The sequence below is a fragment of the Topomyia yanbarensis genome, chromosome 3 (genome assembly GCF_030247195.1).
Source record: "Topomyia yanbarensis strain Yona2022 chromosome 3, ASM3024719v1, whole genome shotgun sequence".
NCBI lineage: Eukaryota > Metazoa > Arthropoda > Insecta > Diptera > Culicidae > Topomyia > Topomyia yanbarensis.
In genome coordinates this window covers 255,792,664-255,812,174 of record NC_080672.1, presented here as the reverse complement: position 1 = coordinate 255,812,174, position 19,511 = coordinate 255,792,664, and the positions used below count along the sequence as shown (strand labels likewise).

Genomic DNA, 19,511 nt, shown 5'->3' with positions numbered 1-19,511 from the left:
AAATGCGTCAAAAATCAATTTCTGTCTTCTATTGACCACTCCCTTTCGAATGACACCCATACTGATGATGCTTTTCACTGTTTTGTGGTAACCGGAAATCGCCATTTTGCTTTTCAAAATGGCGTCATTATCAATTTCCGGCTTTTGCTGGCCGTTCTCTTTCAAATAACACCCATATTGATGGTGGTTTTCACTATTTTGTGGTAACCGGAAGCTGCCATCTTGGTTTTCAAAATGGCGTCAAATGTCCATCCGTACGGAACCGGTGCCGGAATGGCCTTGAGGGAGCTGTAGAACCGTATGATTGGAAGAACTTCGCATTTCGTATAAAGCTATGAACCGAAATCGCTGGAATGATAGAAAAATATATACATTTTCTTAGGTTCTCCCGGAACAGTTCTCCGGTGGCCAAGATTGGTCCAATTCATGTCTATTGTGAAGGATCAATGGGAAATAGTGATAAGTAGCACATTTCAAAATACAATTACTTAAATTTATGGGATGTTTCTTCAAAACTCGTCCGTCACCCCACTGGGATGCCGGATATACCCCAAGGGAATTCGGATTAGTTCCGGAACCGGTCCACGGATTTGAACACTACTCGGTATATAGAAACTGGACTAAATTCCAGATCTTTTAAAGCCAGTTTCATCCAATTCGGTCAAAAATTGACGAAATGAGAGCAAAATTTAAACAAAATTTTCAGAAAAATTTTAGCTTGGTACTGTAAAGGTTAATTAAATTAAATCAATCCACCTATTCTATTCTATTCTATTCTAACGCTTACACAGCCAGTATTGAAAAGCATCCTGGAAAACACTGCAGTTATTTATTAGTGTTTTTCTTGGCAAAATTAATATTTGAAGCATATTATGTGTAATATGTCGCAAATATTAAAACGGCCAGGCCTACTGTGCAGAGTTTGTGTTTAAAGATGTTTCAAAATTATACGGCAATCAAATTATTCATTTAATGAATAATCTAACTAACGAATTCATTTGAATCTTGAAGAAGGAAGAAACGAGGACAACCGTACCGACCGTTTCAGTTTTAAGGGGGTATGATAAATTGTTGGGAGTGACTTTGCTAAGAATGTTAATGTCACTCCTTTGGTCCTTTGGGATGGGACAAAGGTATTTACACCTTGCCCTGGCTAATGAGCCTAGGTTAAAGCGCCTTTACTCGCTCTGTAGTACTCGGAAAACTACAATTTATAGAAATTTAGCACTTTAATGGAAAGGTATTTGTTTCTCGAAAAATACAAGTTGGGTTTTTGCCACATTTTGTCCCAAAAATCCCCCATTCCCTACGCTGTTCTACATATTTTGCTGTCCCTCCAACGTGGAAAAGTCTCAGAAATCGAACGGAACACTGCCAGAATAGGAGAAGCTAGGACTCTAGGGCATCCTATCACTCTCGATATGAGTTCCTCGTGCATACATCTCCAATACTTCCACATCAAATTTTATCAAATCTACCCTGTTGACCGATCTTTCACGGGAAAAAAAAATAAAAGTAGAGTTGCCATCGCTAAAACTAAGACATTCAGTTCCGATTCCACATTTTATCATTAAATACCACATATCAACTCCATTTAACAATTAATTATTATTCAATTTTCTATTTTCAGTGTGAAAAATGTTCCGGAATCACATGGTAAATGTGGAACAATACGGAAAGTTGAGGTATTAGGGAATTTGATGAAAAAATTAGGTTTCTAGACTAAATGGCAAATAATCCAATGTTATAGGCAACGAATCAGTTTTGCATCTGTTTTTGATAACCTTACACGTTCAACAAGGTACTTAAAAGAAATTGCCTGAAGTATAAAAGAGATACGATGTACGATGTACGAGAAAAAACCCGATATGAATGACAAAACGCCCCAGAGCCCCAACCTCACGTACTCCGACAAAGGCCGCAAAAGAACCATCAGATCTCTGAGACTTCCTCACGCGAGAAAAACTACAAAAAATGTATGTTTTGCAGCATAGAGTAGAATGGCTATGAATTCTTTTATTTTTTTTATCCCTTTATGGGCAGCTAGGGCCGAGGGTGGTGGCTAGCGGGTTTCATACATCCTTGACCTGACGGACAAAGCTATGGTGCCTTGAACACAGCCAACGCAGATCCAAGGCCATAATTGAAATGATAAGTTCTGCGTTTGAGATGTACTTCCCCCGGTTGCCAGACGAATACCTGTAATTATTACTTGTTGCTTTGTATGTATGAATCTAATGTTCAGTCCTGGGTGGTGTATGCGTGAAAGGTGTGGTTTTTAGCGTTCGAGTCCAGGAGTGCATATCTGTCTGGGTTAGCGGGGGCGTTTACTAATTGTGTAATAGTGTGATCGCCAAAGGCTCGAGCATTTGAATGCTAGCGTGTCTCTAACTTTGCGTGCATAGATTCGATTTTAGATTCGTGTGGCCATTCGCATATTCACGTGTATTCTTGAACGATCGCGCGCGGACCGTGAATATGATAATTAATTTTTAGTGTATGGTAGAGGAACGTGTTGTCTGGCGAATATGAGCATCATTCTTGATTGGTCCAACTGAAGGCATGAGTCGAGAGTAGAGAATTCCGAACGTAGCCGGTCTATGATCGCGCGAGTGGTGGGTTAATGCTTGCGACCGCGGTTGTAAAGTTATAATTGCTGAAAAGTTCACTTAAGTAAGGGGGTGTTTTAATGTTGGCGAAATTGCGAGCGTAGGTGTGTGTGGATGATTGAAATTGTAATGTAAGTTCGCGTTTTGACCAGGTTTGTGTTATCGCGAAAGTTAGGGGCGTTTGTGCGTTTTGGATGTGAGTGTATATGAGAGAATATGCAATTGATTGTGTTAGTGAGTATGAGTATGAACCTAACTTAAGATATAGTAATAAAAGGAAAAATAACATGCCGAATATTTCTTTTTAGGTCACTAACCGTGCATTGCAGAATGCCCAAAAACTCTGAACTAGGCCTCGTCGAGTCCAGTCTGTCCGTCTCGTCCTGTCGTGTCTGGGGTTTCCAGGTTACATGCATTCACCAGATGAGACTAGCTTATGTCAGTTTACTTGTGCACTGGTTTCGTGGAATCGAGGCGATCATCGAAATGATAGATCCTACGAGTGAATGCACTTGGCCCAGTCACCTGTCAAGCATTTGTGTATTTGTTTGTGTTGAGGTATATGTGGAGCCTGTAAATTATATTTTAATACGAATATTATTGTATTTGTTAAAATAAGAAACGTGTACTACTTGCAGTTTGTTGATCGTTCCTACTTATCTGATTCCATCGAGTATGAGAATACATCTCCATTGTTCTAAAACCTGGCGACGTCTGATGGCAGAGAAGAATCATTGTTGGCAGCAATGTTGCTTTTCTTGGATGTATGAGCTCGAAAAGGTCATCACAAGAATATAACGCATGGGACCGAAAATAAATAAAAATAAAATAAAAAGAAGAGTTAGTATTGTTATTGACTATTAATAATGTGCCGATTTTTTTCGAGAGTTGTCTTACTGGAGCTAATTGATTCAATTAAGGCAGCAGTAGGATTTTAGCCCATCATAAATCCGGGTTGTGTTTAAATCGCTACTACACTTTCTTCTCTTGATTAAATTTGTGGAACATATGTACGTTTACTGAAGAAAGATATTACCTATCTAGGCTACAATTTTTTTCGTTCGAGAATTCAGCTAATTCTGCAAGGTAGCATTTGTTAAAAATCCGTCGTACTTTTCAATTTCCAAACCTTCGTAGCTCATTTTTGTGTATGTTAGATCGGTTTGCTCATTCGTTTGACAGGGAACGACTGAGCAACTGAAATCGATCAAAGCAAATACAATTGGAAAAAGCAATTTGTTTACTCTTGAATTTGGAAAATTTTAAAATAATAGAATCATGAAAATTTTGGATAACGATTACTAGAACTTGTTGTTCTCACTTTTGGAATCCCGTAAATCTCGAGTGCCTGTTGCGGTTGAGGATGACTAAAGTTTAGGTATGCATATATTTTGACGTTGTCCAAGTACCCGAATAATACCGTTTAGTTTTAGATTTCATGTAGTACTAATCAATTCCGATAGCTACAATAGCTTAGTTTTATTTCCAGCTGTGATATCAAACAACGGACTACGAATAAGCATAAGCATAAGCATAAGAGATCGCCCGTAGTTGCTACTCCGTTATTGACCAGAACCAAATTAGGTTGCAAAATGTTCATTGGAACAACATGTTTGGGAATAACATGATGAGCCACATTGTACAATCTATTCTGATCCCTGCATGCTGATCAATACCGACGCCGGCCACGTCCGAATGCAGATCTTCTGGGAAAGGAAGGAATGTTAGTCCGATACATGTTGCTACTAGAGACCGAGGAATCCTCTGCATCTCCACATGTATCACGGGAATGGGAGAGTTGTTAGTAAGTGTGCCAATAGCGTTATCATGTAATAATTGCTCTGGGCAGCCGGCTGCCGAGAATTTGGGAAATTTATCATTTGTGGTATTAATACGATTAGCAAAATAAGCAACTTGAACTCCGGAAAGCCGGCTATAAGGAGCACTGCTTATATTTCTTAATAATATTCAATCACGCGACGATTTTTTTTGTGGTTTCTATCGTGTCGGTGCTGATTTTACCCGGCGATCGTTTGAATAAAATGAGGAATCTTATACAGAAGGTTCATCAGACTCTTCCATAGGTGTCGCGAAGTTGCGACCTGTACATAGTTTATTAGGTAGTAGTTTAGTAAGTTTTCGAGAACACGATCGCTCGAAAAAGATCTTGTTTAGTTTTTGGTTCTTTTTAAACTCTGGGTAGCCGGCTACCGAGAGTATCCTATGTTTTCTAAACAAAAACAATTTCGACTCCACACAGCCGATCGTGGGAGTATTGCCTAGAAAAGCTAATCTTATCTGCATAATAGGCCGGATCACTATTTATTGCGACATTATTTAGACTAATTTCGCTATACCTTCTCTACAATATATTTTTTGGGTTGCAGTGATAACACGTTATACACACAAAGAGTTATGATAGCTCGAGATGTTATAAATCAACGAAAGTATTTCCTATTTCTAATATCGGATTGTTTGCGAAATACACGTATACGAACGATTATATCGAACATTAAAGGGAAATACAGAGGATCGTTAACCTGATGCACGGGCTTGCCACCAAGAACGGAACTTGAAATTAGATTCATTAAAACAGACGCGGCGAATTTTCAGTACATATTGACCCGCGATCATCGATACTAGTCAAATTAAAGTCTTATTGGAGGTGATTTCCCATCAACTATTCATTTTTACGGTATTGTTTTCTCCGCTAGATCTGTTCGCACCCTCTCATTCTGCTACTATTGGCAGAAGGCTAATAACTCCCAGTCTTCGCCGGTCTAAGGACCAAATGCCATTAATAAACTTAGACTCGCCTGGAGGCATGAGATAGAATTGAAATCTAACCAATGAACATGACAGCAAAACACTTATTCTTCGTGCTGACATAACTGAAGGTAATTGCTTAGGTCCCCGATTCCTCTCGCGAATTGTCAATTCTCAAACCTCATACATGATTAAAGTCATCATTCCACTCAAACAAGGCCATGTGTTTTCCCTAAGCACATTGAATGCTCTTTGGATCAGTTCCCCGTTGGTAAAACAAACCCTAAAGAAACATAGAAATTAGTTTGCTCAGTCCAAAGAAAAGTTTGCCGACCGGCAGATACGTGTTCCCTTACAGTGCCATCACATCAACGAACACCCAAAATTTACATGCGACAAAATAACTGCAATCCCGAATATTAAAGACTCAAAACCTCTACTCATTCGCAAAAAATAAAAAAGTAAAAAAACAGTTGAATATCCAAGGCGGCTCCAAAGATGAATGACGCCTATGAAACACCCAATAAAAATAGGTGACAAGGGACGCGGACGAAATTAGCTGAGAAACGACTGGCTGGTTTGCCACCTATTTTTCGGGCGAAGAATTTTGGGGCGACACCTGGTAGTCACTAGTCGCTGGTGAAACGCCAATTATTTGAATGTGCTAATTTTTCTTATTGCCGTATCTTTTTTCACTTTTCGGATCGAATTTTTTCTCTGAAAAACCATTTTTCACTATTTATATCAAACAACGGACTACGAATGGTCAAAAACACATTCATAAATGACAGAAGAGTTGTGGTAAATATCATAACACAATATGATCTGTACTTATACGGATTTATTTTTCAGCTGTAGCTTTTATTACCTGATAAATGATGACTGCTGGACTATTTTGCTAACTATAACAATGCGACGGAATCTGTTATGTACTGGATAACGCCACCTTTAGATAAAATTACTTTTTAAAATACTACCCAAAAGCCCTGTCATCAATTAACTTTGAGCCTACATCAACGATATTTTTACAAATTGAATGTTGTATTGACAGCAAAATCATACGGGACTAAGTTTTGATCGCAGTTCGTTGTAATACTGAAATTATTGCCCAAACCACATTTGGTTGGGCCAACTAATTAGCAACGATCATCAGCAATATTTTAAATTTTACCAATTATTTCCTACAACCAGTTAAATCCGTTAATAATTGTCTTCTGTTGTTGATACAAAACTGCAAGAAAGGTCAAGTATGATAGAACATCCAAAGTTGGATTTATAGATAAATAGTATTTTCATATTCAATTCTCTAGTTCCCATCATCATTTATGTAAGCACAGTTAAAAATATGAAATTTGAGTTACAATTAGTAATACTAGTCTGTTATAATCGAAGTTTTACGGTAATGGAAAAGTACCTTAAAAACTAAAAGAGAATGAACTTTTTTTCAGAAATTGAATAAAAAATCATACCGAGTTTAGCAAACTAATTGTGTTATAGTTTGTGCAACTGCACTACAGTGTTCTAGAATTTGCAGTGTACATCATTGAGTTGATATTATTTGATGTGTCACATTATAGAATTTCAAAAAAATCATATTCCGTAATTCTCAGAGTCGGTCAAAAATAACCACACCTATACGCTAAAAGTTGCTGAAAATTTTACTGTTCATTATGACTTAACGAACTTGAATGGTTTTTTGTGATAAACTATCGGTTCTTTTCGAACTTTCTTTTAGAACTTTTAGAACCTAACCTGGTGTAAATAAACATATTTTGTTTATATTTTAATATTTGGAAACTTTCTGAAAGTGATGAATTGATGTCATGCTCTTCTGAGTTCCAAATAGTACACGTAAAGGTTAGCATAACCACGTACACGGTACACAGAAAGGTGTAACCAATTTATAAATTTTATGCTAATAATATCGAATTCGAAAGTTGTGGGTGAATGAAGAACGGCGAGTCTAGTGAGGCATTCAAACTAGGCTCGATGGAACTATCCAAGTCAGTTTTGGATTTTACATACATTCGAAGCAACAACAGATGTTGCTTCAAGCTGTTCTCAGCTCCTATTCGGCAGTTTTAAAGCCGCCACCCGCGTTGCGGCTTGGTAAGGCCAAACTGGTGTCGAAGGGGGGGGGGGTCCAATTAAGGTTGTCTGACGTATTCTTGATGGTCACACGATTTCCATTTCTGCATTAGGATCGACGGAATGCCTTAGTTGATTATAGGATTATAGGATTAGGGACTTTTTCGCTTCAGATAGTTGATATTCGAGCGTCTCATATACAAGTTCTGACGGAAATTGAGGATTCGATGAAAGAGATCTCTTCTATGAGACGGTCGACCAACGGCGTCGAAATACCGGAAGAGACGAGCAGCGGTAAGCGAGTTTTACAAGAGGGAATCAGACACTTACTTACTACCATTGAAATGAAATCTGTAAGTAGCACTAACAAACATCTAATTTCAGGAGCTGTGCGAGATCGCTGAAGACCTTGGACTGACATGAATTATTACCGGAGCTATGGGATCAACTGAAATAGTTTTTTTTATGATAAATAGCTTACGGTTCATTATAATAAACAGAATTATGATTGACCAAGTAAGAAAGTGATGGTTATTTGAAAAACTTTTTGTGGCATCGAGGTAGTTTTGTTAATAGGATGCATCAAACAAGATAGGGGAGCAACACTTTGGAGAAGGGACACGGTAGTGTTTTCAAATAATCTAAAGACTTTTTAATCGCATATACCAATGATCTCAAACAATTCATTTGAAAATAGTTGGGGAGCTGATTCGCGACCACCGTTCATGATGATGATTGTTAAATTTAGTATGAAATAGACCCGAACAATAACGAGCATCTATACCGACCAAAATTATTTTGATATGTAACCATGGACTATAGCGAAATCTAGTTTGAACAAATGTATCAGTTGCTATGCTTCTGTACTGTTGTTACAAAATCGAAAACGTAATATTCTCGATTGATGCAAGCAGCAACTAAGAGTGCTCGCTTTACCAACCGAGCGAACATAGCCTCGGATCGATGTGACGAAGTTCCGCTGGTCATATGATTGAAAAATCTTAATCACTAGCGAATTCACAAGCACGCTACCTGTTGCCACAGGATTAAAACTCACATTAGCTTCTATCGAATAACATGCTGACAGTGTCAATCGCCACTTCATATTCCAGGTTATTTATCTCGACATCTCATGCTAATTTCGTTTTTACATCTGAGTAAGAGTGGATTGACAATTTCGAGCGAACTAACACTGGTCCCGATTCGTAAACTTAGCGTTAGTACGGACCTTTCGATCAGCTAGGTAAAACAGAATAATGGGAAGGCTCACCACGCTCAACACATCGCTCACACCTAAATACACCATAAAACGTAAAATATTTTCGTGGTACTGCATTTTGGCGACAATCTTTTTTCCCTGCTCAACGAGTTTTTGAAATGGTTGATCATGAGAGAACGCACGACAGAATTTGATGCAATCGAAAATGCAGTCGTCTAGACTCATACTGGTTGGCTAGTTTCCGTATTTTTCTGCTGAGAAATCGAGCTTTCTCCGAAACATTATCTGGTGGTCCGGCAAATGTATGTCCAGATGGAATATCCATGTATTGATTCTTCCAAACAATTCACAAACCTGAAAGGAATACATTTAAAATAAAATTGTATGATTTGCTTACAAATCGAAAGTTTGTTTCCATATTTCGCCATCGCTTGCGGTATCCAAGGTGAAATAAAAAAAAACAAACACCCATTTTGAATCGAGCGGTGGGTACTTCGACGGAAATAGATCAGTTAATAAATTGAGCAACTTTAAAAAATTCGAGGGGCCAAATCCCTCCTGCCGCCTTAAGGCATGGGACTAGACTTCTGGAATCGAGGATAGAGACTTCAGGACGTGAAGGACTCATGAATGCGCGAGAGCGGGGGACTGTAGGTTCACGCTTAAGACTGCATTTGAGTGATTACAAGTGCTGAGACGTTCATATTATCACCGAGATGTTATAATGTCTGGAAGAGCGCGAGTATAGGTTGCGTGGATGGTCGCGAAGGGCTCAAGCATTTTTATATTTGTTTGTCGCGTGTATGTGACTTTGTGTGTATACATTCGATTTTTATGTAGTTTAGTGAATATGAGCATTATATTTTTGATTGGTCCACCTGACGGCATTGGACTTATGCTACTAGGGCCTAGAATAGGGGATTCCGGACGAAACCAATGCATGATCGCGCGAACACGGTCATTTGGAGGTTCACTCTCGAGACCGGGATTGTTAATTTAAAAGTGCTAAACCATTCACTTAGTCACCGGGGTGTTATACTTTTTACGAGATCGTGAGTGTGGTCGTGCGTGGATGATCGCGAAGGACTCGAGCGTTTATATGTGGACGTTTTTGTCGCGTGTGCTAGTATGTAACTTCGCGTGGACACATTATTTTTGTAAGCGTGTGGCCATTCGCATGTTCGCGTATTCTTCAATGATCGCGCGTGGACGTCTTATCTAGTTTTTATTTCTATTGGTCCAACTAAAGGCATGAATTTGGGCAGTAGGATCAAGGGCGGAGACTTCCGGACGTGACCGATTCATGATTACGCGAGCTTAGGTTCTTAGGTTCCAACGTTCACCTAATCAATCGGGATGTTTGAATATTGACGAGAACGCGGGCGTTCGTATTTGTGACCAGGTTTGTGTTATCGTGTAGGCCACGTTTGTACGTTTGGAATGAGAGATTGATAGTGTATATGAGAGAATAAGAAATTTGCTTGCAGAGAGAATTGGGCCCTAAACCCACATTGTATATTATTTGACCATGGCAGTGGATAATAAAGGTCGCCAAGTTAAGTACTAAAATTGATCACAATGTAGCTTAACTAAAAAGAAAATATTTGTATCCCAAGTTTCTGTGATATAATCACTGTAATACTGCTTTGGTGGAAAAGCCCCCGGACCACATCAAGGTACAGTATCATGCCGAGGGATGGCTATGAATTCTTTGAACCCCATGCCCTATGCCCCAAAACTCCAGCTTTCCCCATTTTTTTGGGAAACAAAGATTCTTTCATTGAAATGCTAAGAATGTTATTTTTTAAAAAAAAAATGGTATAAATTGTAATGTTTTGAGTGCTACTCTAAAAGTTATGGCATTTAAAATATATTTTCCCAATATTTTCCCACAGCGCCAATGTCAAAAACTTCAAGCTAAATGGACGGGGTTCTAAAATTGTCCAACTGATGTGAAATTTGGCATCTAAGTTTACTTTGACATTTTTCACAATATGAAAAGGAGGAGGGGGGTCTTTGAGATTTCGAAAATGAGTGTTTTTTGCAATGCCCACAAAAAGCTTTGTCACTGAGTACCTTGTCGAAATTTTTGAATAGAAAAACTATAGAATGTTATTGAAAATTTCTAAAAAAACGCATAAAGTGTTTTTTTTTCAACGCTCAAACCCTTACCCCTCCCTTAAACTTGATGTCCATTTTACTTAAGGCAGAAAGAAACTCCATTTCGAACCCAACTACTGTCAAACTGTTTAATTGAATCAGTTTTGCACCTAGGTTCATCGCCAATGAGCTAAAAATCGGATAGAATTCTAACCCGAAACTATATCTAAAACGTCCATTTGAAGCAATAACCTGGTTTTCTCTAAGCGTTCTTATGCAAAAACAACATATGTTGTATTACGGAAAGATAAGCCAAATTGGAAAACTAGCACTTATCTGTAATCTTGACGGGATCTACAGCAATTCATCCGTCGATTTACTGGAAACTGCCTTCAGATAGTCACTTGATTTCTTTCGGGATGTAACCAATATTCTTCCAGTGTAAACTTAGCCTGCACCTATTTCAAATTTTTCACAACCATACTGTGCTAACTTTGCATTTTATCATTAAACCGCGTACACAAAAGAAATCGATATATTAAAAACACTTTTAAACACATTTCAAACATATGCGGAACAGTTATTTGTCAAATTTCGAAATTTGAGGCACTTTTCAAGAGCACATTAGTTTTATTCCGAAATAATGAAATCCGTGGGAATATTTGAACAATAATAATTTTCAACGATCTCACCGACATAGTTGGCCAAATTTGACGAGTGCGAAATTGGGGTGACCCGAATCCAGACTAGTCAATTATTCCGCATGGTACTGCCACCTACAACGAAATCCGTTTGCAAGAGCAAACATACTGCTGGCGCTGTTGTAAATAGTTTAGAGCCGTTTCCGGAAAAACCTTCCGCCGTTCCAATGCTGCTTGCCTTCACATATTGAATATAAACCACCTGGAATAATCATTTCTTCCAGAACGCAATTTTCACCTGCGATTTCTCTTCTTTTCTCCAAAAAATTTTCAACGCGACGGTTTTATTCACAATATCGTTTCTAGCATTTTTATTTCCACGAGAAAATTTTTTGGATGTTATTGGAAAATTTTTACCAGAGCAAAAAATTTTCGCGTCTAATTTGTACCTATGGCTACTGCGATCATCTAAATTAAATCAATCAAACTTTCAAAATTAAACTTTTTCTTGTTAACCACTGCCCTTTGGCCATTTTTTAACTTTCAGAGGTTCATGCATTTAATGGTCCATGCAAATCATGCAAATGTCCATCTCAAAAACCCGAAGAACATCGGCTGTGGTTGAACTCAAGTTCAGTGGGGTGAGGAGCAGGCACGATTACCACTAAACCACAGGCCCTGTCAAGCCCATATACACATAGTAGTAGAACATTGCTTGCACCTTTAAACTTACCTCAGAGCCCGGCTCAGCTTGTCGTAGTTCATGTTTGGCTTGGACTTTCGCTCGCCCCAGCGTCTCGCCACTTCGTCCGGATCGGTCAACTTAAACTCGCCATTGGTTCCTTCCCACGTGATACAAGCGGCGTTAGCGGAATCGCTTAGTAATTCCAGCAGGAATTGCCACAGCTGAATTTGTCCTGAACCTGAGTGCGATAGAAAAACATGAAAAAAAATGATAAATCAGTTCAACTTGAAGGATTCAGCATAGAAACAAGTGGTTGACATCAATAAATCTCTCCGCTCAACAAGCAGCTAAACTTGCCATTTACGGTTGCCGCCTCCTCGTCTCCGTTCTCCTCGCAAATCTATGCCAAAGGCAAAAATTAATAGCGACAGTAATAGCACGACAATACACAAAGGGCTAATTATCATAACATCATCAATAATAACACCCTCGATGGATATAGGACCATACATTTTGTGTGTGCGGATGATTGTACGAGCGAAGCTTAGGCAGCTGGTTTTTCCACCCTCCTTTTCGACGAGGGGGAGGTTTTTTGGGTTATTTAGGAAAATTCATATCCCATGTTTGTGGGCAGAGAATAGGATCAAGTATGCGAGACGAAGATGGGATTATGATTCATCATTAACGTCCAGTTGTGCGGAACCAGTGCGATCAAAGAAATTGCAAAAGAATAAGTTCCTCAATCGTAGTCATATTTTTTCTACACGCATAGGTTGTGTGTCAGTTTTTTTTGGATATAGTGCCTAGCTAACGACCCAGTCGGTCTGCTGGCTACTGGCAAGTAGAATTAGAACAAAAAAGTTTAAATTTATTTAAGTGTGAAAACATATTTTTGGAATTTCAATAATAATTTTCCATCGGTTTTGTACCTTTGTTGTTTCTAAACAATAACGTTTATAAACGGTTATCTTTAACATAATCTTTTTGAAAATCAATCCATATAGATTTTCTAAGAAAAGTAGGGAGTCCCGATTATCTCTAGATTTTGTACTGTATGACAGTAGGAATGCTTTTGTCCTAAGAACAGAATATTGAGCTTGTGCAACCTTCCTTGGTTGCAATCTCTCTATTAATCGAGATCAACTGCAAACCAATCATCCTTTACTGTACAACTTCTGGTAATTCCAAGATGTTTCTTCATTAAATTTGACGAGATCGGAAAGAGAAAGAATGTTTGTCCGGCTCTTCCACTTCCTAGAGACCGTTTTCACTAATGCTACTCGCATTTAAACCGCATTCCACAGTTATTACTCATCACACGGAATACACGCTCATTCAAAACTCAAAATTTGAGTTCACAACACTCAATTTCAAAAATGGGAGCAATATGTCAAAATATGAGTTTTTATTTGAGTAAAAATTAAAAAAAAACACTTACAGGCAAGAAAAACTTCGACGTTAATTAAAACATGGATAAAGGACCAAGTCGCGGACATAGCAGTTGTAGAGTCGATTCGGATCATTCACAAAATTAAAAGGTAAGTTTATTTGAGTTTTGCTTCTATTCAAATCAATTATCCTTTCCTGTTATTTTGTAGTTTTTGCCATTACTACGAGGCGCTGATTTACATGAAATATAAGGAGAAACATTTTCGGATTATATTTCCAGGCATCGTTAGCGCCCGTTAGGTTCAGGTAAATGATATATGAAGTGCCGGTGAGATTTTTTGTTGCTATATTAAAAATACGAAATGATTTTTTTTGCATTTGCTTTTTGAGTAAAATCTACTCAAAGTTGACATGAAAATGTAAACTTGAGTAAACGAAGCAAACTCTTTTTTTGACTACGTGCATTTTTTATGATATTAAGTGGCTGGTCACTCAAATTTGAGTTTTTTTATGAATGAGCGTGTAGGTTCGTTTGTTTACATATCAATTAACGACGCTGAATCCCTCTGGATAAAGACTCGACACGTCAATCGTTTGTTTATCATTTATCTGTCAGTGTTATTCCAATCGAGCACGAGACCTGTCAATGGCTGTCGTTTCAGGAGGATTCGAAGCGATTTTCTTCGGATTAAGGACTTTTGACAGGTCTCGTGCCCGATTGGAATGACACTTACTGATAAATAATAAGAATAAGATAGAGATGGCGGGTCTTTATCCAGAGGGATTCAGCGTCTTCAACATCAATATGTATAAGCAAAAATGTGCTGCGCTCAAAAAAATATTTTTTTTGCAGCATCCTGCGAAAAGCTTGTTTGACCGAACAATAATTTTTAATTGAAAATTACAAAATGCGAAGGCATTATTCAAGTATATATTTTTGCATAATCAGATGGTAAATAAAGCTGAAGCTATTAAAAAAAATTAAGATCATATGTCTATTCAGTTATCAAAAAACTCGCAAAGAAATGTTAAAAGAACACCTTTACCAAGGGAGTATGTCGTATAGTGTAAATAAGCTTTCGTTGAATCAGTTTCGGTAGACAAACAAAGCCTCTTCGTTAAACACTTGTATTGTATTCCGTAGAGAGCCGTGTACCCGCATAAAACAATACAGATGCTGCGATTTCTCTTAAAGACTGTCGCACATTAATTGTGCGAGTGTGTCTTCATGCCCGCACTCAAAGTTTTGATCAATGGTGTGCTGACAGATTCGAGTTTGATATGCGTGGATCCGTTATTCCTTCGGACTCGTGCCGAGGGGTCGTCTTCATCAGGTATGCTTTGCCAAATTATGTTCTCTTGGTCGTCTACTTGTTCAGGTTTTTAGCACTCGTCATGAATTGCATTAAATGCAAAAAATTGGCCCACACAGTCATTCCATTGCACCTATACGGCCCGGGGTTGCAACGGTGAAGGGATTCATGGGGATGATTTTTACAGCGCAGAAGAGAAGAGTCCACCTAATATTTTTACATTTCACGCGTAGAAACAGTGTGAGTAGAAACTCGCTCCCGTAACGGGCGCTTTAATCATTCTTTTGCAGAAAGACTGAACCGACCACGACGCATTATTATGTTCTCATAGATCAAGTACAAAACGACACTGATGTGCCTTGAAATTATTCGACAGGAAAATTATTTTCTCACCTGAAAGTCCGCCAAATATTTCTGCGCGAGGAAGCACAGACGAAGCAAATAGCTCCTGGTCTTGGAAATACGAGATCGATTAAGTTCAAGCGCTCTCATGGGCATCGAAAACCTGTGTTCCTCAACGTTTCAGAGGCAGGTTGAATCAAGTGCCGAACTGATGAAATTCCCTGACATCATGGACTGGATATTTATATCTTTCAACATTTTTGCCTTTCTCATATAGAAAGGTTATGCAAAATACGATACAATATGTTAGCCGAAAGACAGTATTGAGCTAATGCTAAATCAACTAATTAAATATTATATATCTTTGTGTCATGCAGGGGCTGATCCATAATAAAATTTCCTAGTCGGTTTGAAATTTCGATTTTGAAATGATCATATTACGTAATACGCAATAATATAATTTGATTTTCCGGCCGTCGCGCTAGTGCACTAAGTGCACGCTGCTCTGAAATTCTAGCGAAATTGTCTTTGGGCTCCAGCGGGTGCTCGTTCAGTGAGCCATTTGCGCGACTTCCGGAGGGTCAATAAAACCCAGTGAAATATTTGGTTTGAAATGATTTTGAGTTGAGAAAATAAGAAATAAAATATTAATATTTACCACTTTGTCGAAATTTGCAAATCATTCGAACTTTGATGAAGCCGTGTGGTGTCCGGCGGGCTGAAATCTTTTTGCACTATTTCAGCCAAGAATAGAACCTCTGGGGACTGCTCCCATGTCGTAAGAGGCGACTAACAACGTGCTAGGAGTTCCTAGGTCGAGGTATTGCTCCGTACCGAAGACTTAAGGAGTTCCTAGGTCGAGGTATTGCTCCGTACCGAAGACTTAACATGGACGGACCATAAGGTTTTACATCATAACCATTATCCATTCTGTATTTAGTAAATCACTGATATATAGTCAGCTTTTCTGATTCGCTATTCTCGATTGTGTACCAACGTTTTAAGTTTCTTCTGGCGGTTGTATAATAGCCGTAAAGGGCAAAATCTAATTCTACACTAAGTAATAGCATATATTAATATACCGGCTCTTCCACGCCAAGGTTTAACTTCCAGCTTTGGTTTAAAAACCGTTTTTTAACAAAAGTAAACTTTCATGTAGGAAATTTATTGAATTGGCCTTAGATGGAGCTGTTAAATTGCACAAAAAGTTTTTTATGTTGCAAGCGATCTGTAGATGTGTTAAATTAGTTTTTTTTTAATTAAATCTGGAACCGTCTACCGACAAATCTACATCAACGAATATCTCCAAAAGTGACTTCTTAAGGTCTCATGAAGGCCTGACACTAGCTTTATGATACTTTTGCTTTCCTAAACAGTGATAAAAATCTCAACATTCCTGAACTTCACTTTGTCAGAAAATGTAGGGCCATCGGAAGCTAAAAACACCGGCTACCCGGTGTAGTGCACTGTCAGGGGCGAAAGCGACATGGGAGAGGTGCGAGTCGAGATTTTTGATGGCTTGCAAGTCATCTGGTCTGGTGTTGTGTTGGGTGTTCCGCGGGTGAAAGTAGACATAAACGTTGTACGAAATTCTTGGATTTAGTGATGTCCGATTTTGACAAATTGTTATCTGCTGGTCGAGTGATTTTCGAGAGCCCGATTGGTGTATTCGATTAGTAGACCGTAACAACCGATTACTGCGTACAGGTATGAGTGGCTTGGTGTTTTTGGAGAGTCTTCCCGTTTTGTTCCGCGATTTTCAAACTTGGATGGTGGCCTCTTTGTGGTATTTTGAGGTGCTTAACGGATATTAGTTGGTTGAGTTGGATATTCGGAAAACTGACAGCCGATTATTGATTTTTTTATTGTTATAATGATTAATCGATTATCTGCGTGAATCGTGTAAAAATCCATTACAACATGTATTGCCTATGTATTTTCTTGTTAACGGTTTTCTGCGGATATGATTTTCTATAGACTCTTTGCGCCCGGTCTTGCGAAGTGTCGGGGATTACGTCCAGAAGGACTGTCAAAACGTTTTTTTTTCCTTTTTGGTTGCGTTTTTTACGATTCGCGGGTCTGCATAAAGAGTCCAAAATTTTGTAAGTCGATGGGATGTAGTTTGCTTCCATTGAGAGTAACGTTGGGAATATTGGATTGAGAAGGGATTCTCTGCATCGGTCTATATCAGCGGTTCTGAAGCATTTTCGTGCCTCGGGCCCCTTAGAAATCACCCTGCGATGTTGTGGACCCCCACGGTTAAACATTGCTGTCAATATATAATTTTCAGTCTGTTGGGAAGCAAGACTTGATTTTTTATATCCACTCGGAGGGGATATTTTGCTTCGCGGACCCCCAGCGGCGACTTCTCGGCCCCCTTTCAAGGTACCTTTCAATACTTAAAATTAGGGTTTTCATTTGGGATGAACCATGAAAAATAAAAACAAACATTACCATACCCCAGCGCGAATTCATCGTGAGATAGCATAACATCGCGCGTGAATAATAGTTACAAAAGCCGGCTTGTTCCTCATGACTGTATAAAGAAAGTATATCGTCGCTGTTGTGCTGTCTTGTGACAGGCGCCATTTTGCACATTTCGAGAAAAACGATTTTTAAAGTTTGAGATAGAATATCATGAAACTTATAAATGGTAGAAACAATTCAGAGAAGACAATTGATGCTTCTACCTATTCTGTACTAATCTCTCAAATATTACGAAGATCGGTTGACTATGTTGCGAGTTTTCACTAAAAATATAAACAAAAGTCGCACTCACACGTGTCATAGGTGTGTATTGATGAAAAAATTTGCATGACGTGTCATAATCTTGCATGGAAAATTTTCCAAAGAAAAAATCACCGATTATGAACTTTAATTCATATCTTTGGCTTCATTTGGTCTATAAACAATCGGTTAGATGCATTTTGAAGGAAATGAGTCAGGGAATCTTGAAAAAATAGTTATTTTTAGTTACAGTGTTGCCAAATAGGCAATATTTCCAGTTTAAAGCTAAAACTGCGTTTTTCTCCCAATACATGTATTTTTATTTTGAAAATTATTATGCCATTGTGTTCCTACGACATTTTTACACATAAAAGCAACTAAAATTTTATTATAACTTGAGTCAATCCCAAGATATAATGATTTGAAGCAAGAAACTCACAATTTCTAATCACTTTTCTTGCTATATTTCAGTAATCAAGCAAAATTTCAAAATACTGGAAACGCCATCTTGTAGAGATTCGTTAGACGAGTAATGTGGCATATCTAACTCAGTTTACCCCAAAATGGCGTTTGTCATAGGATAGCACAGCAGCGACGATATATGCTTATATCGCGATTTAACCTCGATAATTATACTAAGATAGTAAGATAGTAATATTCAGTCAAGTAACAACTTTTCCATTACGACGGGTATCTCCGCAGAGTTAAGACAATCGTATCATATTCTATGTTATTGTTCTAAGATTTTCGATCTTCGTCGGAGTAAAGAAACTTGAAAGTTCCCTTGTCTTATAAAAATATTTGTTCAATCAAAGAAAAGCAATACTCCCGATGGCCGGCTGTCCGGAGTTTAAGTTGCATATCTTTAAGCCTAGAATTCCCAAATTAATACAACAAACGATAAATCTTCTTGAAATTCTCGGCAGCCGGCTGCCCAGAGCAATTATTAACTTATAACGCTTCTGAGAGTCGCATAGATTGTATCACATACCAAGGTGAATCCAGATTTATGTAACTATGTATCCCATCCCACTAACAAAACCTCCTTTCCGTGGTAACCGTGGAGATGCAGAGGTATACACGGTCTCCATAACAACGGTTATCACACTAACATTGCCTTCCTTCCCCGATGACTGTAAGGACGTGGCCGGCGCCGTTATTGACACTTCAAAATTTGAAACTCTCGAAACGTGCACACTGAGGATGGGAAGCTACTCCCAGGCTCCATTCGTTGGTTCTTTGTGCAATTTCGCTTGTTCTGGTCAATCACGGAGTAGCAACTACGAATTGTACGGTCATCATGCTCATGCTCATGCTCATGCTCATTTGCAAATCATTCGAACTTTGATAAGAGATGTTATTAAACTTTTGGCGAAGCGATGTCTGAGTTTGTTTTGCATAGGGCCTAACACAGTATGATGGTGTGTCAGTAGTCGAATCCAACGAGCTTTATTTTTTTGCATAATAATGGTTACGTTTAACAGAATAGTAAGTTTGGAAAAAAAATTAGCACTTAATATAAGTAATATTTTGGCACCAGAATTTTACTTCCACATCCGCCACCGTATAGATGGCGCCAAAATTAACTTCTCAATGAAAAGAGATAGAAATTAAATGTCTTCCACAAAGTTG

The 19,511-nt window shown here is 38.4% G+C and overlaps 1 protein-coding gene across 1 annotated transcript in view; it reads right to left on the bottom strand.

The window, feature by feature from the left end:
- The window catches only part of LOC131693212 (DNA-binding protein D-ETS-3), a 244,701-nt gene that overhangs the window by 30,636 nt on the left and 194,554 nt on the right, over nucleotides 1–19,511 (bottom strand). The window contains exon 7 of the mRNA XM_058980861.1: nucleotides 12,157–12,346. Within this exon, the coding sequence (XP_058836844.1) occupies nucleotides 12,157–12,346 (190 nt within the window). The remainder of the gene's footprint in view (nucleotides 1–12,156; nucleotides 12,347–19,511) is intronic.